Below are 21,782 nucleotides of genomic sequence, written 5' to 3' on the forward strand. Positions count from 1 at the left end.
AAAATGATTATTGCCACTGTTCAGTATAGATCTTTGAGCCTGCAGTTTACAGAGTTACTCTTTTGAAGTAATAGTATTTTCACATTTTCCTATATTTTCTGTTCAAATTTTGAAGTTGCTGAATGTCTTACTATATTAATCAATGTTTTAGTTGGTGTTAACATAAGAATTGCTTTCATTCATCAATGGGAGATCTACAAGTTGTAAAGATTTTCTGTATAATTTTGTCTTTTGTTCTGAAGAATTAGCTATCTCACTATTTTCATGGTGATGGTCAAGTTTTAGTTCATTTACTACTTCTTGGTTAAAAGCATACCCCATTAGTAGATGTTAGATTTTCAATCAAAAGAAAAGTTATGATTATAAGAAGGGAGTTATACCTTGGTTAAAAATTCAGAGGTTAAACTATTTGATGACTTTTTCAACTGTTGTTTAAGACATTGTCTTTTCATCAAAGCTAGAAGTCCTTGATTTATAAGAAAGACCAATCTGTTAACCAACACTATGTTATAGATTTTACAGAACACATTTTTAGTTTGGTTTTCAATGAGATCATTGCCTTTTATTTCATTGATACAATGATGAATGGGATATTAGGAAAGGAAAGGAGCTTCTATAGAAAACAGTAAATCTCTTTCTTCCCTTTAAGTTTTACTTTAAGTCTACAAAGCAATAGAACAAAAATGTTTCAATTAAGTAAAAGAAGCAACTAAGAACTCTCAATAAAAACTCCATGACAATATTAAAATTTTAAATGATAGTGACCAATTAGATATATATTGAAGTTCTATTGTTTTAGTTAGTTAAGTGAGAAGGAATTACATGATAGAAATGGAACAATTGATTATGCAAGCAAGAATTCACAGTTGAAGTACAAAATCCTATTTGCCTCCGGAAACCTTTAGGACCTATACCAATCTTGTTACATTCATCTCCAAATGTGTAGCGGGTTCTTTCTAACAGCATCCATTTAGTATAATTATAGTCAAGCCCATTGCCCTGAAACAAAACAGAATTTTGTTGCTTGAGCATATGAAATCATTTTAAATTTAATTTTATGAGAAAATCATAGTTGAGGAGACTATACAATGAGAACTTATTATACAAGAAAATGGAAAATTGTCATAATACTGAGATAGAAAGCTAAAGTTTTCCATAACAAGTAGTTGTATGCTTTAAGATAAGTGTATACTAGAGATAATATGGCTATAAAAGGTACCTTACTCTTTTGACATGATTCATTTTCTAGTAGAGTTATAAGTGTAGTTCTTGACAACTTCCATCTGTACCAGTTCTCATTCACAAAAAGACTCGATTTCCAGGTTATGCTATTGAGGTTTGGGTGCTGGCATTGGTAGAGTTTGGGTACTTTTTCTTCTTGGGTTCTTGGATTCTTTGTGGGTCCTTTAGTGAAGGATTTCGAGCAAACTCGAACACCCATTAAGTACCCACGGGCGATAGGTCAGCTTATGTAATTCTAATTTTTTCAACAGCATACTCTTTCTAAAAGCTTTAGGTAGTGAATTGCAGCAGCTTGGTAATATTATTCAAGTCAAAACTAGTCTATGTAATGCCCTTAGTGTCATGTTCCCTTTTTAGCTTTGTCTAGTAGTGACATGAGTTAGCCTATTATAGAGTCTCGTAGGCTGGCAGTGGTGATCAGGGACTTAGTCAGGGTTTTCAGCATCTGGATGTGGTATTACAAGTAGTAGTAGATCAGCTGAGAGCAGTTCCTTGATTGTAGGAGGAGATTCCTACCTTTTAGGAGGTGGTGACATTTCCAGAGTTGAGGTTCTATGAGATCACCCCCTGGTTTCAATTTTAGGCGATTTGGGTGTGTTCCCTATATTTTAGGAGTATCAATAGATTTGAGGGTGTGACTGCCAGTTGGCCTAGGTTGTTCGGCATCAGTCACAGGCAAGTGACAAATTCAGTTTCATGTTTTAGAGGTGTTTGGGTTGTTCCTTGGCTACTTGAAAAATATTTTAATATATATAGATATTCTCCTAAGTTAGCATTTTAATAATTTAAATAAGATTAAGTGTTTAGCCATTTTGGAGTAATAAGGAGTTTTTTGGCTCCATTTGGATTGATTTGCCTATGTTTGATAGCTCGTGGGAAAGAGCTCAGTCTCTAGTATTTGATTATCACTTGTTAGGGCTTAATTGATGCTTGGAGCTATTTATCATTAATAAAGTAATGATTTCCTTCTATTTGGACGCCTTTATTAGGAAACTAATGTTATATTATAAAGTTCAAATGCAATCCACTTTAGGGTTCTTTTAGGGTTCAAATTGCCTTGGAGAGGGGATATAAGGAGAAGGCAACCTAAGAGGAGTATCTTTTATCATTTTATCATCCTATTTTGGATGCCAGAAGAGCATTCCTCCCCTGGGACGCAAACCCTAGTGCTGAGAGAAATTTTTTTGGGACGTAGCCCTCAATAAGATCAGATTCAAAGGTTCCTATGCATACAGTTTGATCAAGGCAGTGGATTGGTTTCTAGTATTGCAATTACACTTTGTAGGCAATGGATTTTTAGGGAAGGCGGCCACTTTGGTTCAGCTTGGCGTTTATTACAACAGCTCACCTGGATCCCATTTTCAGTTGGCATCCATCTTGTTTGAAGAACATCTATATTGGTACTATTTTGGAATAAATCAGACTCTGCTAGTATGGTTTTATAATCATTTCTAGATTAGTATGTATTGCTGCATATTATTTCTATCACTTCTATTTATCAATTGTTATTTATTCATTGTAATACCTATATTCTGAAAAACACAAAAAGAAACAACATTCTTCTGCAACTTCTGTCTAGCTCTATAAGATCGAAGAAAAATCTACAAGAAAATATAATTTATATAATTAAATATTATAGTAGTAGCAGAGCAAATATCCATTTTGGGATATTTCAGTGGTATCAGAGCCTAATCTTGCGAGCTTGTGGATTTGATTACAAATCTATGCATCCGAGAGCTGAGATACACCGATTTTATATGCACAGGAGAGCAAGGTTTTGGAATTGAACAGGGAATTCTTGCCAGCTTGTTGGGTTAGTTGCAAGTCAATACCATGGCTAGAATGAGAAATGGGTGCTCTAAGGTTTCATCTCCATCAACAGGTACAAGTAAGAGGCCTCCTGCTAAGGCTTTCAATGATGCAATAATGAGCAGCTACCATTAGTATCATTCTCTTCCTAAGGAGATACAAGACATGCTTGCATTCACACAATTTATGGGTATACCAGATGCCGATGATGATTTGGTATCCAAAAGTTCATATCAGCAGCAAAGAAGGAAAGAAGAATCAAAGGATAGAAAAGAAAGTATTGGGAGAGAAGATAAGTTAACAAAGGAAATACGGACCAACAATAACTAGCAAGAGGAATTACTAGATGAAGATCTTGATGGGGTATCAAAAGAGGATATTGAAGAGAGCCCTAATCTTCAATGGCAGTCCAAATCCTTTGCTTATGGATTTACACATGTCCATAAGCTTATTTTGGAGAGCCAACTGAAGGTTAGTGAAGAAAATGTCATTGCAACCTTGTCACATTTTGACAGTTCCCACAAGTTAGTAGAGAGCTACATTTGGAAGGTCCAACTTGAGGGAAGACATAAATGTAAAGAAGAGGCTTCATCAATCTCTGATTTGCATGTGCTTAAGACAGCCATGGAGGCAATGAAGAATAATTACTTAAACCTCCTTTTAGATAGAGATCATCTTCTTGATCTTGGTGTTATTTACTCTATTGCTTTGAGGGGGAAAGAAAAGGAGATTGATCAACTTATTTCAGAACTTTTAAAGATTTGAGAAACTTTGGGAAATTCTCAAGGAGCTCTTCTCATGATAGAAAATCAAATTGAAGAATTGAGTAGGGAGTTGAGTTTAATCCATGCTTTACCTACAAAATCAGAAAATCGATGGGAGGAACATTGTGGGGAGCTGAGCCTACTACATTCTACTTCAGCTCAATCAGAAAACTTGCCTCTTGCAACAGCCTATTCTTATCGACAACATATTCTTGAGGTGAATGAGGAAGAGGAACCACTTGATGATACATTATCCAGTGACACCAGTAGTTCCATTAATACCGAGGAAATACAAGATGATTCCAAAGAAGGTATAGAGGAGGATTCCAAAACTCTGAGTTTGGATAGTAGCAATTTTACTTCCCATTCTCATGAGTTTGTTGCCTATAGTCTTGAAGAAGTTGATGACATACATCCAGTCATTGTTGATAACTCCTTTTTTGAGATGAGTGCTGATTTGATTTTAGATAACCCACTTTTTGAATTGGATGATGAGGAGGCTCTTGATCTTGATGACACAAATGGTATAAGGAGCTCAATCTTGGAGTATGATTGTGAAGTTGAGCATACACTTGGCGGGCTGGCCACTCATGAGTTGTCCCTTATGGGCATGGATGACACATATACTTTTGTTAAGAGGTGGCCTCATGGTTTCCTTGATAGGGCAGAAATAAACTTGCTAATTGGTGACTTTGTACTCTTCAATCCATTGAGGATTAGTGGCTATTCTAGTGGGGATCTTATGGCTCATTCGAGTTTTTCATTGTCTACATTAGGTTTTCAACTGTATGGGAGTGTTGGGAGGTGCCCCTATAGGTTAGTGATGGAGTGGGGAATGTTTGTTGTTGATTGGAATTGGTTTGATAGTATGTTTGATATCACTTGTGTTGCTGGTCAGAGTTATGACAGTGAGATGGGGTGGCCATTGTTGATAGTTTTTGAGCATGCAAGATATTACTCACCCATAGTTATGGTGTCCTGCATAATCAGAGGATTACTTGATAGTGATGGTAATAATATGAAGTTCTTCTACATCACACATAGTATGGCAAGTGTTTTGTTATGGGACCCAGGTATTGATTCACTAGATACATCACTTTACACAGACTTCCATATATTGCTTCATGGTTTGGAGTGTTTGGGCATTTTTGTCAGAATGGAACAACTGGTTGTATGTTTGAGAGATATGGAGGGTCACATGCTGTTGTTGAGCATGTTATTTTGTCAGTTTACCTAGATTGCATCAGGTTCAAGGATTGTTAGTAGGGACCTCACGGAGAGGCATTGGCAATATGGATTTGCACATCTATTTAGATAGGTGCAATATGAATATGTTGCATTTTTTTTGAAATTGGTTTGGAGTCTAGAAATTGACATGTATAATATATTCCTCCAGTGGATTCATGGTGAGATGCTACACTTTGAAGATCTTGATGTTTATATCAGAGCCGCGCAACAGAGGACATGGGTGCGTTGGTTACACTTGGGCAAGTATTGTTATAATACAACATATCATATGTTGATTTCTATGACTCCATTTAGAGCCCTCTATGGTTATCATGCTCTATCTTTTGTTGGTCTAGAGATTAGTGACAACAGGGTTCCTTTGGCACAGGATTGGGTATACGAAAACCAGGACATCATGAGATTTCTTAGAGAGAATCTTTAGCAGGCACAGAATCAGCAGAAGATCTATGCTGATTGACACAAGATTGAGAGGATATTTGAGGTGGGGGATATGGTATATCTACAACTGCAGCTTTACCAATAGAGCACCTTTAAAAGGGGTGGAGCTGAGAAGCTTAAACCTTGTTTTTATGGACCATACAGGATTATCAAGCATGTTGGAGAGGTTGTGTATGAGATTGAGTTACCATCTGGCAGTAGGATTCATAATGTGTTCCACATGTCGTGTCTAAAAAAGGCACTGGAACAACATATTATACCATCTCCAGATCTTGGAAGAGAGGGAACACCAACAGAGAAGAAAGGTGATTTGAGAGCATCTAATTCGCTGGAGAGGTCTCCCTATAGAGGATGCCACTTGGGAGGGTGAGATTATTTTAAAGCATCTAGCTTTGCAGTTGCTTGTGGGTAAGCATCTCTGAGAGGGGAGGATTTGTCATGTCCCCTTTTTAGCTTTGTCTAGCAGTGATATGAGAGTTAGCCTATTATGGAGTTTCATTGGCTGGCAGTGGTGATCAGGGACTCAGTCAAGGTTTTCAGCATCCGAATTTGGTATTACAATTAATAGTAGATCAGTCAAGAGCAGTTCCTTGATTATAGGAGGAGATTCCTACCTTTTAGGAGATGGTGACATTTCTAGAGTTGAGGTTCTATGAGATCACCCCCTAGTCTCAATTTCAGGAGATTTGGGTGTGTTCCCTATATTTTAGGAGTATCAATAGATTTGAGGGTGTGACTGCCGGTTGGCCCATATTGTCTGGCATTAGTTACAGGTAGGTGACAAACTCAATTTCATGTTTTAGAGGTGTTTAGGTTGTTCCTTGGCTACTTGGGAAATATTTTAATATATTTAAATATTCTCCTAAATTAGCATTTTAATAATTTAAATAAGGCTAAGTGTTTAGCCAATTTCGAGTAATAAGGAGTTTTCTGGCTCCATTTGGATTGATTTGCCTATGTGTGATAGCTCGTTGGAAAGAGCTCAGTCTCTAGTATTTGATTATCACTTGACGAGACTTATTTGATGCTTGGAGCTATCTGCCATTAATAAAGTAACGATTTCCTTCTATTTGGATGTCTTTATTAGGAAAATAATGCTATTATAAAGTTAAAATGCAATCCACTTTAGGGTTCTTTTAGGGTTCGGATTGCCTTGGAGAGGGGATATAAGGAGAAGGCAACCTAAAGAGGAGTATCTTTTATCATTTTATCATCCTATTTTGGACATCATTGCTCTGGAAGAGCATTCCTCACCTGGGACGCAAACCCTAGTGCTGAGAGCAGATTTGTTGGGACGTAGTCCTCAACAAGATCAGATTCGAAGGTTCCTATGCATACAGTTTGATCAAGGCAGTGGATTGGTTTCTAGTATTGCAGTTACACTTTGTAGGTAGTGGATTTTTAGGGAAGGCGACCACTTTGGTTCAGCCTGACATTTATTACAGCAACTCACCTGGATCCCATTTTCAGCTGGCATTCATCTTGTTTGAAGGACATCTGTATTGGTACTATTCTGGAATAAATCAGACTCTGCTGGTATGATTTTAGAATCATTTCCGGATTAGTATTTATTGCTGCATATTATTTCTATCACTTCTATTTATCAGTCGTTGTTATTTATTCGTTGTAATACCTATATTTTGAAAAATACAAAAAGAAACAACATTCTTCTGCAACTTTTGTTTAGCTCTATAAGATCAAAGAAAAATCTTCAGGAAAATATAATTTATATAATTAAATGTTATAGCAGCAGCAAAGAAAATATCCATTTTGGGATAGTTCACGTAGTCTATGACAGTAGTGAATGACAATCTACTTTAATTCATTTGAAGGTCAAGGATCATTTTTATTTATTCGTAGATTTGAATACATTGCTGTTGATTCATTTGTAACAGCCAGCCCATTATTATGTTTGTTGATCATGTCCAGAATTATGTCAATTTGTTATGCATGTAATATAAAACCATATCAAAGTAATTACTAATTTTACTATACAAGTAATTTATTGGTACAGTCTGTGTACTTGTTCTTCCTAGGTTCTTGGATTATCTGTGGTTCCTTTAGTGAAGAATCCATAGCAACTCAAACACCCTAGAAGTACCCATAGGAGGTCGCTCAGCTTATGTATTTCTAATTTCTTCATCAGAATACTCTTTATAAAAGCTTTAGGTAGTGAATCACAGCAGCTTGGTAATATCATTCACGTCAAAATTGGTCTATGTAATGCCCTTAGTCTATGACAGTAGTGAACGGCAATCTGCTTTAATTCATTTGATGGTTAGGTATCGAATATTTTTCTTTGTAGATTCGAGTACATTACTATTGGTAGAATTGTAACAGCCAGCCCATTATTATTTTTGTTGATCATGTCGAGAATGATGTCAATTTGTTATGCATGTAATCTGAGACTATATCAGTACTACAAGTAATTACTAATTTTATTATACAAGTAATTTATTGGTAATTATGAATTCATGATTACTGCACTTCTTTTCATATTTATAACTTGATGTTTGAATGTCTTTATACCTACAAACAAACCCGAACCCAAACTCATACCCAAGAAACAAAAATTGCCACAGCCACGTACCCATACCCCTGCCCAAACTAGAACCAATTTGGCAACTTAGCACAAAGATTTAAATGATTAGAGTCTAATAGGTTTAGGTGTCACAAGTGAAATGGAAAAATCATCAATCCATATATTCCCAAACAATGAATTCTCCCTATGATCTCCAAAACCTATATGAAATCTGCGTATCTTGCAATGAAGCAATAATATTGTTCCTTGATGAGAAGCACACACAAGAGCTCGTCACTTGAATTGATGGTAAAATATTGCAAAATGCAAGTAGATCTAGAAAACTCAATCTACCATTGAGGGGGATACAGAAAGACAGGAACACATCTTGTATTCAAATGATTTTTGCATAAACTGGACATCAATTACTTTGACATCTTTGTTATGCAAGAGGTTAAAAATACAATGCCGACAAGGCTCTCTTTGCTCTAGATGCTCACTTTGGTTTATACATCTCATCTTCAACCACTAAAAACTTCCAATATGACACCCAACAGAGATTTATTTAGTCCAATTCTTAACCAACTTCCAACCAAAGATACATTATTGCAGCCAATTATTGCACGTTATATCTCAGTGGTGTTAAAGTCAAGAGAATCAACCTATGTACACTTGTGTTTCCTCCCTGTATTGCTATTAGATCATAATAAAAAAACTCATGCAGTGGCATATGAAATTCACGTCAGTATTGCTAATGGGACTGAAGGCTGAATCATCTCGCGCATTTCAAAGAATAGATCTCATGCCTCTATAACAGTTCAACATTTCATAACATCTATTTGTTAAGCGACTCATTGCTTCAAGATATTTTTTTTGATTAGAGTGTGAACATTGTATGTATATATATACACACTTTATGCTTAAATATTATTATTAAGTTTTGATATTTTATTCTTATTATTATTAGATCCTATTTCAAAAGGAGACATCACAATTTCTGTGATCCTTCATGTGAGAATATTGTGGGAAGCTTTATTTGGTGCACTTCCTCAAGAATCTTATAGTGATCAGGATTGCAGAAGCAACCAATCTCTCAAACCCTTCAAAATTTCTGCTTAGCAACCAAGTATGAATGCATCTATAAGATGGTACCCAACCTAGTTAGCATAACCTTTTCTCGAAACTTAAGATTTCACAATCTGTCCTAGGTTTTAGCTTTCAAATTCAGCAAGTCGTTTTAAAATATTGACTTACAAATTATTACAAAGATGCGAAGTTTAATTCTCTTCATTATTTTATACTGCTTAATATAAGTTTCTAGTTTACTCTTTCCATAAATTTATGAGAGACATTTTATTCACATGCTTAAAGAAATGTATTTGTAGTTTGATTTTAAAACTTATGCCTGTTGAAAATTAGGAATGAGAGTCTGAGACAGAACAAAAGATATAACATTACTATAAATAACTTAACTCCACTATTTTTCGGGGCAGATAAATAGAAATTTTCCATTTTTTGAATTCCTTGATAGTTAAGATAATCTCCTTGAATAGAAGCCTTTAAGAACTTGTCATATGTCACTCCTTGCAGAATGGAAGGGCCAAGGTAAATGACGCTCTGCATACCAAACAGATAAAAATAGATTAGCGTCACATTTACTAAATTTGTAGACTAAAAAGTTACAGATTTTATCTATTTTGATGAGAGTTTTCATGTATAAAAAGAAGAAAAAGGGATCTTGTATTACTCTGAGAACAAGAGGATTACATCAATAACATGGTTATTATAAAAAAAACCAGTATGGAATACCGAAACAAATTATAGATTGTTTATAATAAGAAAAATGAATGGAATTGTTTTTATCAAATATTGCATGAAAACTAGCTTATTTTTTTATATCTGCATGTTACAACTTTCAACCCTTCTAATGTCAACTGTACTGCCTCACCAACTATACTTGGTAAGTAGATACTATGGTAAGTGGATTCTCCTCCACTTATTAAAAGAAACCATTATTAGTTGATGCTTAGGATAGCTAGAAGCATAACTTTATATTAAGTTAGGTCATTATTTGTGTAATGTGAATTCTAAATCTTGACTAAGCATTACTGGTATTTATCCTAGATGATTAACGACTTGTCATTGCATTGACCTAAGTCACCTATTTGATGACTGGGTGGTGAGCCTCTATCTTTGTAGGAGGTGAAAAGTTCAACATTTGTATTATATATATTATAGGGATAATGTTTGCATCAAACTATATTTTTGTAGAATATTAATCCTGTAGAACTCTTGATTATTACCTTTTGACTCCATTGAAATCTTAGCCTAAATGGTAGCACTCATGTTTGTAAGGCAAAAACCCTTTGGAATTAAACCTTTAATCTTCAACACACAATAAACTCTTTAATATTCAATAATGATACATCATCTATTGTCTTCTATTATTGTTAGAAAAATACTTTTTAAAACAAAATTGAGGTTGCAAAGTAGGCACACTATAAGGAAACACAATGTTAAAAGAGTTAAGTAAATAAATAACTAAATAGAAACTAATCTACATTAACTAATTAATTAATGTTAATTATTGAGAGGTTATCTTGAAAAAAAACCTAACTTCACCCTTCAACTAATCCCATATAGCTATTCATACATTTTAAGGAGGAGAAAGGGATGTCCTTCTGGTGTTCATCATTGCCAAATTATGGAAGACACAAGGGGCTGGGCGGGTTCTGAGGACAATGGCATTTGGGGAACTGAAGAAATGAGGTGGTGTGGATATGAGGTTTTGTGGAAAACAATTCTTCATTCCCTTTGTAATGTATTAACAATAGCAATAGGTTCAAAATAGAAAGGGAAATTCAACATTTCAATGGGAAGCTATCTATAGAATTTGCTCATCATGTTAACATAAGTAATGATCCTATGTTGGTGTATACCAGATAAAAGTCTAGAAAAAACTTTTTTTTCTCTTTTTGCTGACAATTATTAATAATAACATTTACCTCTTGTCCTTGCATTAAGGAATTTTCGCACAACCAGTTATCAAATTCAGACATAATTTATTAACAAATCCATTCTCTAAAAGTTTTGTACCCAATGCATTTTACAAACACATTGCCTTGTAGAAATCTATCAAACAGTGCATGCACCTTGTTTCCATTCACAATGTTTTGTATATATCAGTGTTATGGGACTCAGACTCGCCTCTGACTTGGAAAGTCAAAATTGAGCTCGGACTTGGACTCAGTGACCAGACTCAGCAAGGACTAGGAAAATTGAAAAACCCATGAAATTCAAAGATTTTAAAGGATTTTAAAATTGTTTCATGCATCTTTTAGTCAATTAACATCAAATACACAATAATTGAGATAAATAGAAGCTACTTAATACACACAAAATTTTGCATAGATCACGTAAGTATAAAAGCGAATTTCTGAAGGAAAAAAACTAAATAACACAATATAAAGTAATTAATAGTGTCATTGCAGTGTCAAATGTCTACAATATTCATGGATTACAAAATCCATGGTATCAAAAGTTCAAAACATATATCAAAATAACAACTAGAGTGTAGAAGACTAAGGCTCATAGTAGCCTATGTCCTCCTATGAGTACACCTAAGATAAGTCATGGAAGACTGTAGAGCCATCCTCTCTCACTTTGTCTGAGGCAGAACCTCATCCTCATCCTCATCCTCATCCTCACCATCACCCTCACCCACATAATCGTCATCATTAGACTCAGATCCATCACTCCTAGCCTTAGGGTCCTGCACTCTGTCTCCTCGAGCTCTAGCCTCCTTGACTCCCATTGCTATTCCTTTAGCCTCTCGATCCACCTAATCAACCCACTCCACGTCTTCATCACTAAAGACAGGATCAACAATCTTTGTGTTCCACTTTATGATGCAGGAGCATCAACACAAGCAAAGATCTTCATGGAAGATGGAAGGTTGATCAAAGGCAAAGAAGACTATGCACCAGTTAATTGGCATGTTTTAGAGCCTATCATAGCCTTAGGAGGTTTTAAAAATAACAAAGTTGTAATGAATCCTAAAGGGCCTTTGAAGGACTGTAGGATCTCAAATGGTGATTTATGGGTAGAAAGGACTTATGGATTCAAATGAAGTCCTTAGGAGTCTGGGATTGATTAATTTGGTCTAGAGGACCTATTAGGCAAGTTGGCAAAGTTAGATTGTTGTTATAATCAATAAAATGTAAGTTGGAAATTCAAATTCTTGAATTCCAACAGTTAGCTTTCTTTTGGGGGGAAGTTGTTTTATGTTGTTTTATGCATAACTAAGGTTGGAAACCGATTCCAATTTGGTGGAGTAGTTATTAGGGAGGTTTTATGAACCTTTGAAGGCATTGTACATTGGGTAGCAATTGTAGAGCATTCGTTTGTACGGATTGTGCAAGGAAATCAAGAAAAACTCCATTTTGTGAATGAAGTCTTGATGTTTTTCATTTAGTTTTGTGTTTTGAAGTTGTTCTATCATTGAAGAATACTGTATATTGTATATGAATCCATTTCACATGCTTTGATGTTGCTTGCTGATTTCTGGTTTTGCATTTTAGGGCGGACATCATTTAGGAATAGGGCTATTTATTGCTGATTTTGTAAAAAGTTGATGTTTGGATGATCATTCCATGAATGACTTGCTGATTCTCATGGAATGACTCATCCCTAACTTGTACAATGGTGTACTAACCCTGACATATACAGATAAGAGTTTGTTGATGGTGATCACCCAAGAAAGGAGTGAAAATGTGAAGGAAAGTGTAGGTATGGAGCAACAGCAGGAGTTATAGCCATTGGAGGCTATTGTTTTATGATTATTAGTGATTGAGTACACCAAGGACAAGGTGAATCCACCTTTGATTGATCCCAGAACTGTGGGGACAACATTTAATTAGAAAGCCCTAATTTTAAGGGTTTGGGGGAAGCAATTTGGGGTTTTTGGTGTTGTAGATGCTTTGAGTCTAACTCCTTTTGCATTTATTACATTGAAGACATAAGAAAAAACTGTCTAAAGTGGGGAGACTGAAAAGTGAATAGAACTTATAGTTCCTTTGTTAATTTGCCCTCTTTTTATGCATTTTAGAGCCACCTTATTAGGACAATCAGAATTGGTCCAAAAGAACCCTAGGTAAGGTTTGGACATGTTGAATAATGGCCAAATGGGTATCCAAAAAGCCATAGAGTTGATTTAGTGCTTTGGAAAAGTTGGGAGTAAAACAAGCATCCAGCGGTCTAAATGACAATTTTAGGAGTTTAGAAGGGTTGGGGAGTTGAAACCTGTTTGAAACCTCAAGAATCATTAAATCCAAGTCATAACCATCAAAATATATCAACCCTAGCATTGGGAACCTTGGAAAGAAGGTTTTGTCAAGTTTTGAGGGTTTTTGAGGGCTTAAGGCCTTGGGAATACTAGGTAATTTGCACAAATTGGTAAACTTGAGTTGGGCCATCCATACACTAACCTTACGTCTGCATCACTCTACATGTGCACCAATAGTCTCTAATAGAATCCGTGATGTATCGGTGCCTGGATCTTCCTATGGTGAAGGCGAAGGTTGTAGTGAACAAAGACAAGATCATTCAAATTTTGCATTGCCAACCTATTGTGTAATGTTCCCAAATGGTTTCGGTAATGTTCCCAAAAGTTTTAGAGATGCTCTCAAATGGTTTCTACTCTGATCCCACTATAATGTTCCCAAAAGTTTCAGAAATGCTCCTGAATGGTTTCTACTCTGATACCACTGTAATGTTCCATTCTAGAGTTGCCTTATGAAGTCCTGTAGTATGCTTCAAGTAGTCTTGTCGTGTGCTTCAAGTAGTCTGGTTGTGTTCTCTAGATACTCAGTGCTTTGGGTGGTTAGTGCTTCAGGTAGTTCTCCCTCAATGCTTCAGGTATTCTGAACTGGTAATGTTACAGTCGTGTGGTATCCAAGTTCGTACGGTACTGGGCAAGTACATAGGAAGGTCATAGGGTGACAGAGAAGGCACAACAGGAAAGTTGTATGGTGACAACTTATAGAAAGGTCGTAGGGGAATGGCTATACGGTGTCAAAAATAGGTCTGTACAAAATCAGGACTGATGTACGGCTACGTCCGTACAATGATGGCTTCAGTGTTGGATGGGAAGGAAAATGACCGTACAATGGAGTAGGTGCAGTACGGTAGAAGACCGTACGTTGAAATAGCCAAGTAGTACGATTGTCTTGGGTGGCCATACAATAGGCCCAGATAGCCGTACGGAATGGTGTTGGGCAGGTGTATGGTGAGGTTGCTATGCCATAGTGATAGATAGTGTACGGACAGAAAGAGAATGCTAAGTTCTATAACCGAGACACTTATAGATCCGAATTCATAAATCCAAACAAGATTGAAGATTGAACACATGAAATCCTTCAATTAATATTTGCCAAAAGATGGCTCTGATTTGCCAGATCCAAGCGAAGTATTACAGATGATGGAATAGGGTGAAGGTTGAATCCCATCGAAACTACAAGAGCCAAATAGGGAAGATCTTTCACTTCTAAAATGGTGAACAACAAAGAATCTCAACGAGAATTCGTAGTATAAAAGAAATAATCAGAATGCATACCTACGGCTACCTACAACCCGTACTTAAATACCTGCCGAGGAAAACCTTTCCAAGAGTGTACAAAGATAACCGACGGCAACACTTACCAATGGAAACTAAAATAAAAATAGGTCCGAGATATATTAAATCAATCGGAACCACAAATACAAATATTAGCTTAGGCCCCATCTTAATTCATTAAAGTAATTAATAAAAGGTCCTTATATTATTTAAATTATAAGACCAGTTAATTAATTAATTAAATTAAATTATTACATTAAAATTTGGGGACATCATAAATCCTCGCTACCCAAAGATTGCTTGCCCTCAAGCAATTCGTCATCTGACGAAACATCAACAGCTCTAGGGTCCCAAATCAAACACAGGTGAAATGAGTGAATTTTCATCAAACATCCCTTGCACCACACTATCATTAAGCATCTGTTGTGCCACTCTAATATAAACATTGTTGTAGGCTTCACTAGAATCTCAATGACACAAATTGATGAAATCTTTCATCTCATTATGTTCAAAAATCGCTTTAGGAATGGTCATGCACACAGACGCTGATGCTGGGACAAACTTACCCACTGACACAACCACAACAATCACTATTATAATCCTGATGGATGAAACCTTGATGAAGAGAGCTTTAGTAGTGAGAATGTCGACAAAGGGGGCCTTGACTATGAAAACCTTGGCAACAGGAGCTTCGGTGAAGGGTGCCGCGATAGTGGGAGCCTCAGCAAAGAGTACCTCAGTAAAGGGAACCTTGGCAGAACAAACCTCAACAGAGAGTACCTCAGTGGCAAACAAAATTTTAGTTGCAAATAAAATCTCAATGACACGTAGAACTACGGTTGAAGCCTCGATGATGGATAAAGCCTTGACAGTGAGCAATGTCTCAATTGTGACAAACATAGCTATTGCGACCGATGTAGCCACAATGACAGACACACAATGATGACGGAGACAGCCATGATGTCCTCGACGGATACAACTACAACGACGGATATAGACTTGACGTCGATGATGGACACAACATTGACAGACGCAATGACGATGACGAACATGATGATGGACTTGGCAAAAGACACGGCTACAGTGACGACAATGGACACAATGAAGATGACATACATGACGACAATGGCAGTGTCGAACATGGCAATAGACAAGGCGACAGTGATGACAATGGACACAATGTTGATGATGGATATGGTGATGGTGACAAAAAAGGACACAATGACGGTAACGGACATGGACTCGACGACGAACACGGACTCGGTGTCAATGACGGCTACATTCTCAACAAGGGACACGAACTCGGTGTCGGTGATGGACACAGCGGTAACAGATACGAATTCGATGTCGGTGACAGACACGACAATGGTAACGAACACGAACTTGGCGACAAACTCAGCATCGATGATGGATACAAACTCCATGATGGACACAAACTTGGCATTGGTGACGGACATGACGGTGATGGACACGACAATGACAGACACAATGACAGTGATGGACACCAACTTGACGACAGACATGGACTCGGCATCGATGATGGACATATTAGTGTTAAACACAAACTCGACGACGAACATGTACTTGGTGTTGGTGATGGACATGATGATAATGACGGACACAGACTTAGCGTCAGTGACGAACACGATGGTGATAGACACGACAGTGACGAACACCAACTTGATGAAGGATACAGACACAGACTCAGCATCAGTGATGGACACGACAGTGTTAGACACAAACTCAACGAGGAACATGGACTTGACGTCAATGACAAACATGACGGTGATGACAATGGTGATGAACATGAACTCGACGACAGAAACAAATGACGTCAGTGATGGATACGATGGTGACAGACACGAACTCGACGACAGACACGAACTCTACATTAGTGATGGACATGACAGTGATGGACATGATGGTGACAGACATGAACTTGATGACAAACATAGACTCGGCATCAGTGACAGACATGAACTTGGTAGTTACGGACATGTCGATGATGGACATGACGGTGACGAACACAATTATGTGACGGACACAAACTTGACGACGGACATGGACATGAACTCGGCGTCGGTGATGGACATGGACCTTAGCAACAGACACCACTTCTATGATGCACACGACTTTGGCAACTGATAGAGCTTCCTCAATGAATAGTGCATTGGTGATAGGCATAACCTCGGGCACAACATGATCCATCCATGTCTTCACAAGATCCATGCAAGCAACCTCTTCATTTGTTTGGTGTTCTCCCCATGTTGGTGTAGTAGAAAGATTTAGCAGATCCTCTTGGAGCGACCTTGTAATCATGCCTTCATTCTCCTCATGTAAAGAATCACCCTTATCATTGTCATCCATTTTCTCCCACTTGTGCAAATGAGATATTTTTTTTTCTTCAAAATGCTTGAAAACATTACTAACCAATCTATATGTTGCTATAGAGGGGATACAATCTAGATTAAGAACAACCCATAACATAGATGTGATGGGTTGGGATATCTCATCCATCTCTTCAATGCACGAAATCATAAGACTCTCCATAATAACTGGAATCTTAGTATCATGATCTTCCTTGATGGTGACCAAGAAGTGATGAAACATATCATGGATCAAATTTTGCAATTCGAGATCTAAGAGAAGATTACTTACTTTGACATTTGCACAATTCTCTAATATTGTAGATCTCCTACCAAAAGGGTCACTACTGAAGTCATCAAGACTCTAAAAGCTGTCAACTATCAATTGCAATATCTCTATCATGGTGTTATCATCATACGGTGCTTTAGAAGCCAAAATTCTCAAGACCTCACTGAGACATGCTGCAACTGCCAATCTTTTATCCTTGTCATGGTGTCTCAAAAGCTTGGGTTAACTTAAGGCATCCTTAATCGGTGAGAGGATTCTCTGTATAAATCTTGAAGGTAATTGGTCCACCTAACACAAAATACTTCCAATATATCTAATGGAAGATCAACACCCTCACTGAGCTCTTTGCCAATCCTTTGTGATGCCTTCAACCACCATTCTCCATCAGTGTTCTAGGCCATAGTGTGATCCAAGTACCAAAATCTCTCAATCATCCCAGTAGGCTGGCAAGATCACCAGCTCCAATACCACTGTAATGTTCCTGAACGGTTTCGGTAATGTTCTCGAAAGTTTTAGAGATGCTCCTGAACGATTTCTTCTCTAATACCACTCTAATGCTCTCAAATGGTTTCTACTCTGATACCAATATAATGTTCCATTCTATAGTTTTCTTATGAAGTCCCATAGTATGCTTTGAGTAGTCTTGTCGTGTGCTTCAGGTAGTCTGGTTGTGTGCTCCAAGTAGTATCCCTCAGTGCTTCAGGTGGCCAATGCTTCAGGTAGTCTGGTTGTGTGCTCTAGGTAGTATCTCTCAGTGCTTCAAGTGGCCAATGCTTCAGGTAGTTCTCCCTTAGTGCTTCGGGTGACCAGTGCTTCAAGTCAGTGCTTTAGGTAGTTCTCCCTTAGTCCTTCGGGTGACCAGTGCTTTAGGTGTTCCAAACTGGTAATGCTATAGTCGTGCGATATCCAAGTTCATACAGTACTAGGTAGGTACATAGGAAGGCTGTACAATAACAGAGAAGGCACAACAGGAAAGCCATATAGTGACAGCTTACAGAAAGGCCATAGGAGAATGGTCGTACAGTGTCAAGAATAGGTCCATACGAAGCTGGGAATGGTGTATGGCTATGTCCATACGGTGATGGCTTCAGTGTTGGATGGGAGGGAAAATGACCATATGGTGGAGTAGGTGTAGTATGGTAGAAGGCCGTACGGTGAAAAAACTAAGTAGTATGGTTGTCTTGGGTGGCCGTATGGTAGGCCCATATAGCTATACGAAATGGTGTTGGGCAGGTGTACGCTGAGGTTGCTACACCACAGTGACAGATAGTGTACGAACAAAAAGAGAATGCTAAGTTCTGTAACCAAGACACTTATAGATCCGAATTCATAAATCCAAACAAGATTGAAGATTAAACACATGAAATCCTTCAATTAATATTTGCCAAAAGATGGTGCTCCAATTTGCCAGATCCAAGCGATGTATTACAGGCGACGGAATAGGGTGAGGGTTGAAACCCACGGGAACAATAAGAGCCAAATAGGGAAGATCTTTCACTTCCGAAATGGCGAACTTTAGAGAATTCCAACGAGAATTCGCAGTATAAAAGAAATAATTAGAATGCATACATACAACTACCTACAAGCCATGCTTAAATACCTAATGGCGAAAACCTTTCTGAGGGTTTACAAAGATAGCGGAAAGCAACACTTACCAATGGAAACTAAAATAAAAATAGGTCCGAGATATATTAAATCAATCGGAACCACAAATACAAATATTAACTTGGGCCCCATCTTAATTAATTAAAGTAACTAATTAAAGGTCCTTATTTAAATTCTAGGACCAGTTAATTAATTAATTAAATTAAATTATTACATTAAAATTTGGGGGCATGAAATATTGTGCTTCATCAAGTGTATATGCTCGAATAGACTCCAATTACGTTCGTATCCTGATGCACTAGATGGTTGGCTCAAGATGCAAATCATAGTCCTCTGTAAATTTGGCACCTTAGTGCTAAACATCTCCCACCATGTAGCATTTGAAATGAGAAAATTTTAAATCAATTCAATAACTTTGACTTTATCAAATTAAAATGGTAAAAGAATTAGAAATTAGGATGTAGAATTATAGATTTTTACCAAGCATCAATTCTGTCCTATTTTTCTTGCACAACTCCCATGCAAATAAGTCCCCTTGAGCTTTCTTAAACATTTCAATCTCACGGACTACAATTGTTCCAACTCTTGAATCAGGTGACATTCTCTCTACAACATCATAGAGGCCACTCCACACCTCATTATCAGCCTTGAAATGTGGGCTGAATTGGTATGCTGGATTAAGGAAGTAGGCCGTTGCATGTATAGACCTATGAAGTATATTGTGCCAACATCTATTAGTGACATCCCATATAGGCCCATACCTAGCTTGATTCCCTACAAAAAAAGAGCAATCTTATCCATGCGATCATAAATGTAGCCCATTGAGGGCTTTTCTCCATCAAAAATTCGTAGGAGAACAAGAAGCGTCTTTATGAACTGCATTCATTATGAAAGTTGAAAGAGAAACAATCAGCTTTAAGTTTTTCTTTAAAAAATGAACAATAATTTGTAGTATAATTTCATAAACAAAAAAGTTGAAATGAGAACAAAAAGGAAAATTACCTTCACAATCTCAGCGATCGGTGTCCAAAAGGAAGCCTCATAAGAAAGGCAATCAGCTGTATTAGTCCTTTCAGTGGTCTTTGCATATCATGATGAGATCCACTCCCTACTTACAAACATGTGTCTCAAACCTCCTTTTGAATTAATCAAGGATTGCAATGTGGAAAAATTGGTTGCAAATCTAGTTACCCCTGGACGAGATAACTCCTTTTGATCTATGTATTTCCTCATGAGGTTGAGGACCCATGTATAATTATATATGAATTTGCATACATTCTTTCCTTGCTCTATAATTGTTTCTATCCAAGGGAGTTTACCAAGATCCTCTAACATGAGGTCAATGTAGTGACTGGCACAAGGGGTCCAAAATAAGTGAGAGTGTCTCACCATAAGAAGATTTTCTGCAGCAACATAGTTTGTTGCATTATTTGTAACTATCTGCACCACATTCTCCTCACCACATCCTTTATCACTTCATCCATCACCTCACAAAGATATTCAACATTCTTTATTTTTCCTAAGGCATCAATTGATTTCAAAAAAACCGTGGCACCTGAAGAAAAAAAAACAAATTAGTATAATGATCAATGATCAATCATAAATTTATAATTTATAAACTTAATCACTTAATCAAGGTTCTAAATTTTTAAGTACAAGTTCTACTTCTAAATTTTTAATGTCTGCAATTACTTGATCAAGAAACAAGAAAGTTGAGGAGTGTTATACTCCAATCAGTCCAACCATCCATCATGATGGTGCAACCCTTCGTCTTCCACACCTCACGCTGCTCCTTCATTGCACCTTCTACATTAGCTCCCATTTGAGACAAAATAGGGCTTCCTAGCTTGTCGGCACTAAGAAATTTGAACCTCAGACCACAAACAATAATAACATCGATTGCAATTTAGGGGACCTTAAACAAATTAGTATATTATTTATTATTGTTAAATTTGAAATCAAATTAAAATAAACAAAATAAGCATATTATTGTCTCTTGAAACTTGAAAGCAAGAGAAGTAATATAAATTAAATAAATAAGTACCTTGTTGCATTGAATGAAATGTTGTTGTAGATGAAGAAGTCTACAAGTGCCAATTTTGTATTATCATGCTTCTCCTTGTTCCAACCCATGCTCTCAAGTAATGTTTGTGCACCTGGAGCTGTGCGTGGAACAAAGATGGAATCAAGTGTCGATCTTTTCTTACGAATGCGAGGCCCAATAGTCTCACTTATAGAAGCAGTAGCAGTAGTAGGTGGAGTAGGGGATAATGGAGAGCAAAAACTACAATATCCCTCTTGAGCTAGTTGTGTCATTTCTTCTTGTTACTTCTTTTTCAATTCCTTTTCCTCCATTTTTTCCTCTAAAAGAGCTTGCATGTCTCGCATAACATTGTGGAATACTTCGTTGCATTTTCTAGCATCACACCTAAGTATATGTGCTAGGTGATACTTCAATCTATTTATGCCTCCCCCGTTATATGTTACAATGCAATGCCAACATGTAACAACTCCCTTTTTGTAGCCCGGGATGGCATGTTTCCAAACCCTATCCCTTGCTATTGCACTTGGGTTTGCATTAGGGTTACATGCAACCCTAGTTCCACTTCCACAAGGCTCACCCTGAGGCATGATGTCAATGTGGGTGCTGCTATAATATGAATATATTATAAATAGAAAAAAGTTAGCATCAAATCAGATTTTTAAACTTTAGGGCCTTCTTAGTTCTTACTTATCAAGTTTGTTATCGAAATAAATTAGAATAAATCTAAATAGTAGATGCTAAAAGTAGAGACTAAAACAAATGTAAACAAATTGGAAAGTAAAAAATATGAATGTAAAACAATTTACAAAACAACACAAAGAAATGCAACTTGTTGCTTACCTT

The 21,782-nt window shown here is 37.0% G+C and overlaps 1 protein-coding gene across 1 annotated transcript in view; it reads right to left on the reverse strand.

Annotated features, from left to right (window-relative positions):
* The window catches only part of LOC149538273 (protein HAPLESS 2-like), a 452,273-nt gene that overhangs the window by 211,043 nt on the left and 219,448 nt on the right, over positions 1-21,782 (reverse strand). The window contains exons 8-9 of the mRNA XM_089799641.1: positions 9,496-9,639; positions 823-999 (exon numbers count right to left, since the gene is read on the reverse strand). Coding sequence (XP_089655767.1) covers positions 823-999; positions 9,496-9,639 — 321 coding nt within the window. The remainder of the gene's footprint in view (positions 1-822; positions 1,000-9,495; positions 9,640-21,782) is intronic.

This window comes from Cupressus sempervirens, chromosome 9 (genome assembly GCF_028749045.1).
Source record: "Cupressus sempervirens isolate cs-2001-9-10 chromosome 9, ASM2874904v1, whole genome shotgun sequence".
NCBI lineage: Eukaryota > Viridiplantae > Streptophyta > Pinopsida > Cupressales > Cupressaceae > Cupressus > Cupressus sempervirens.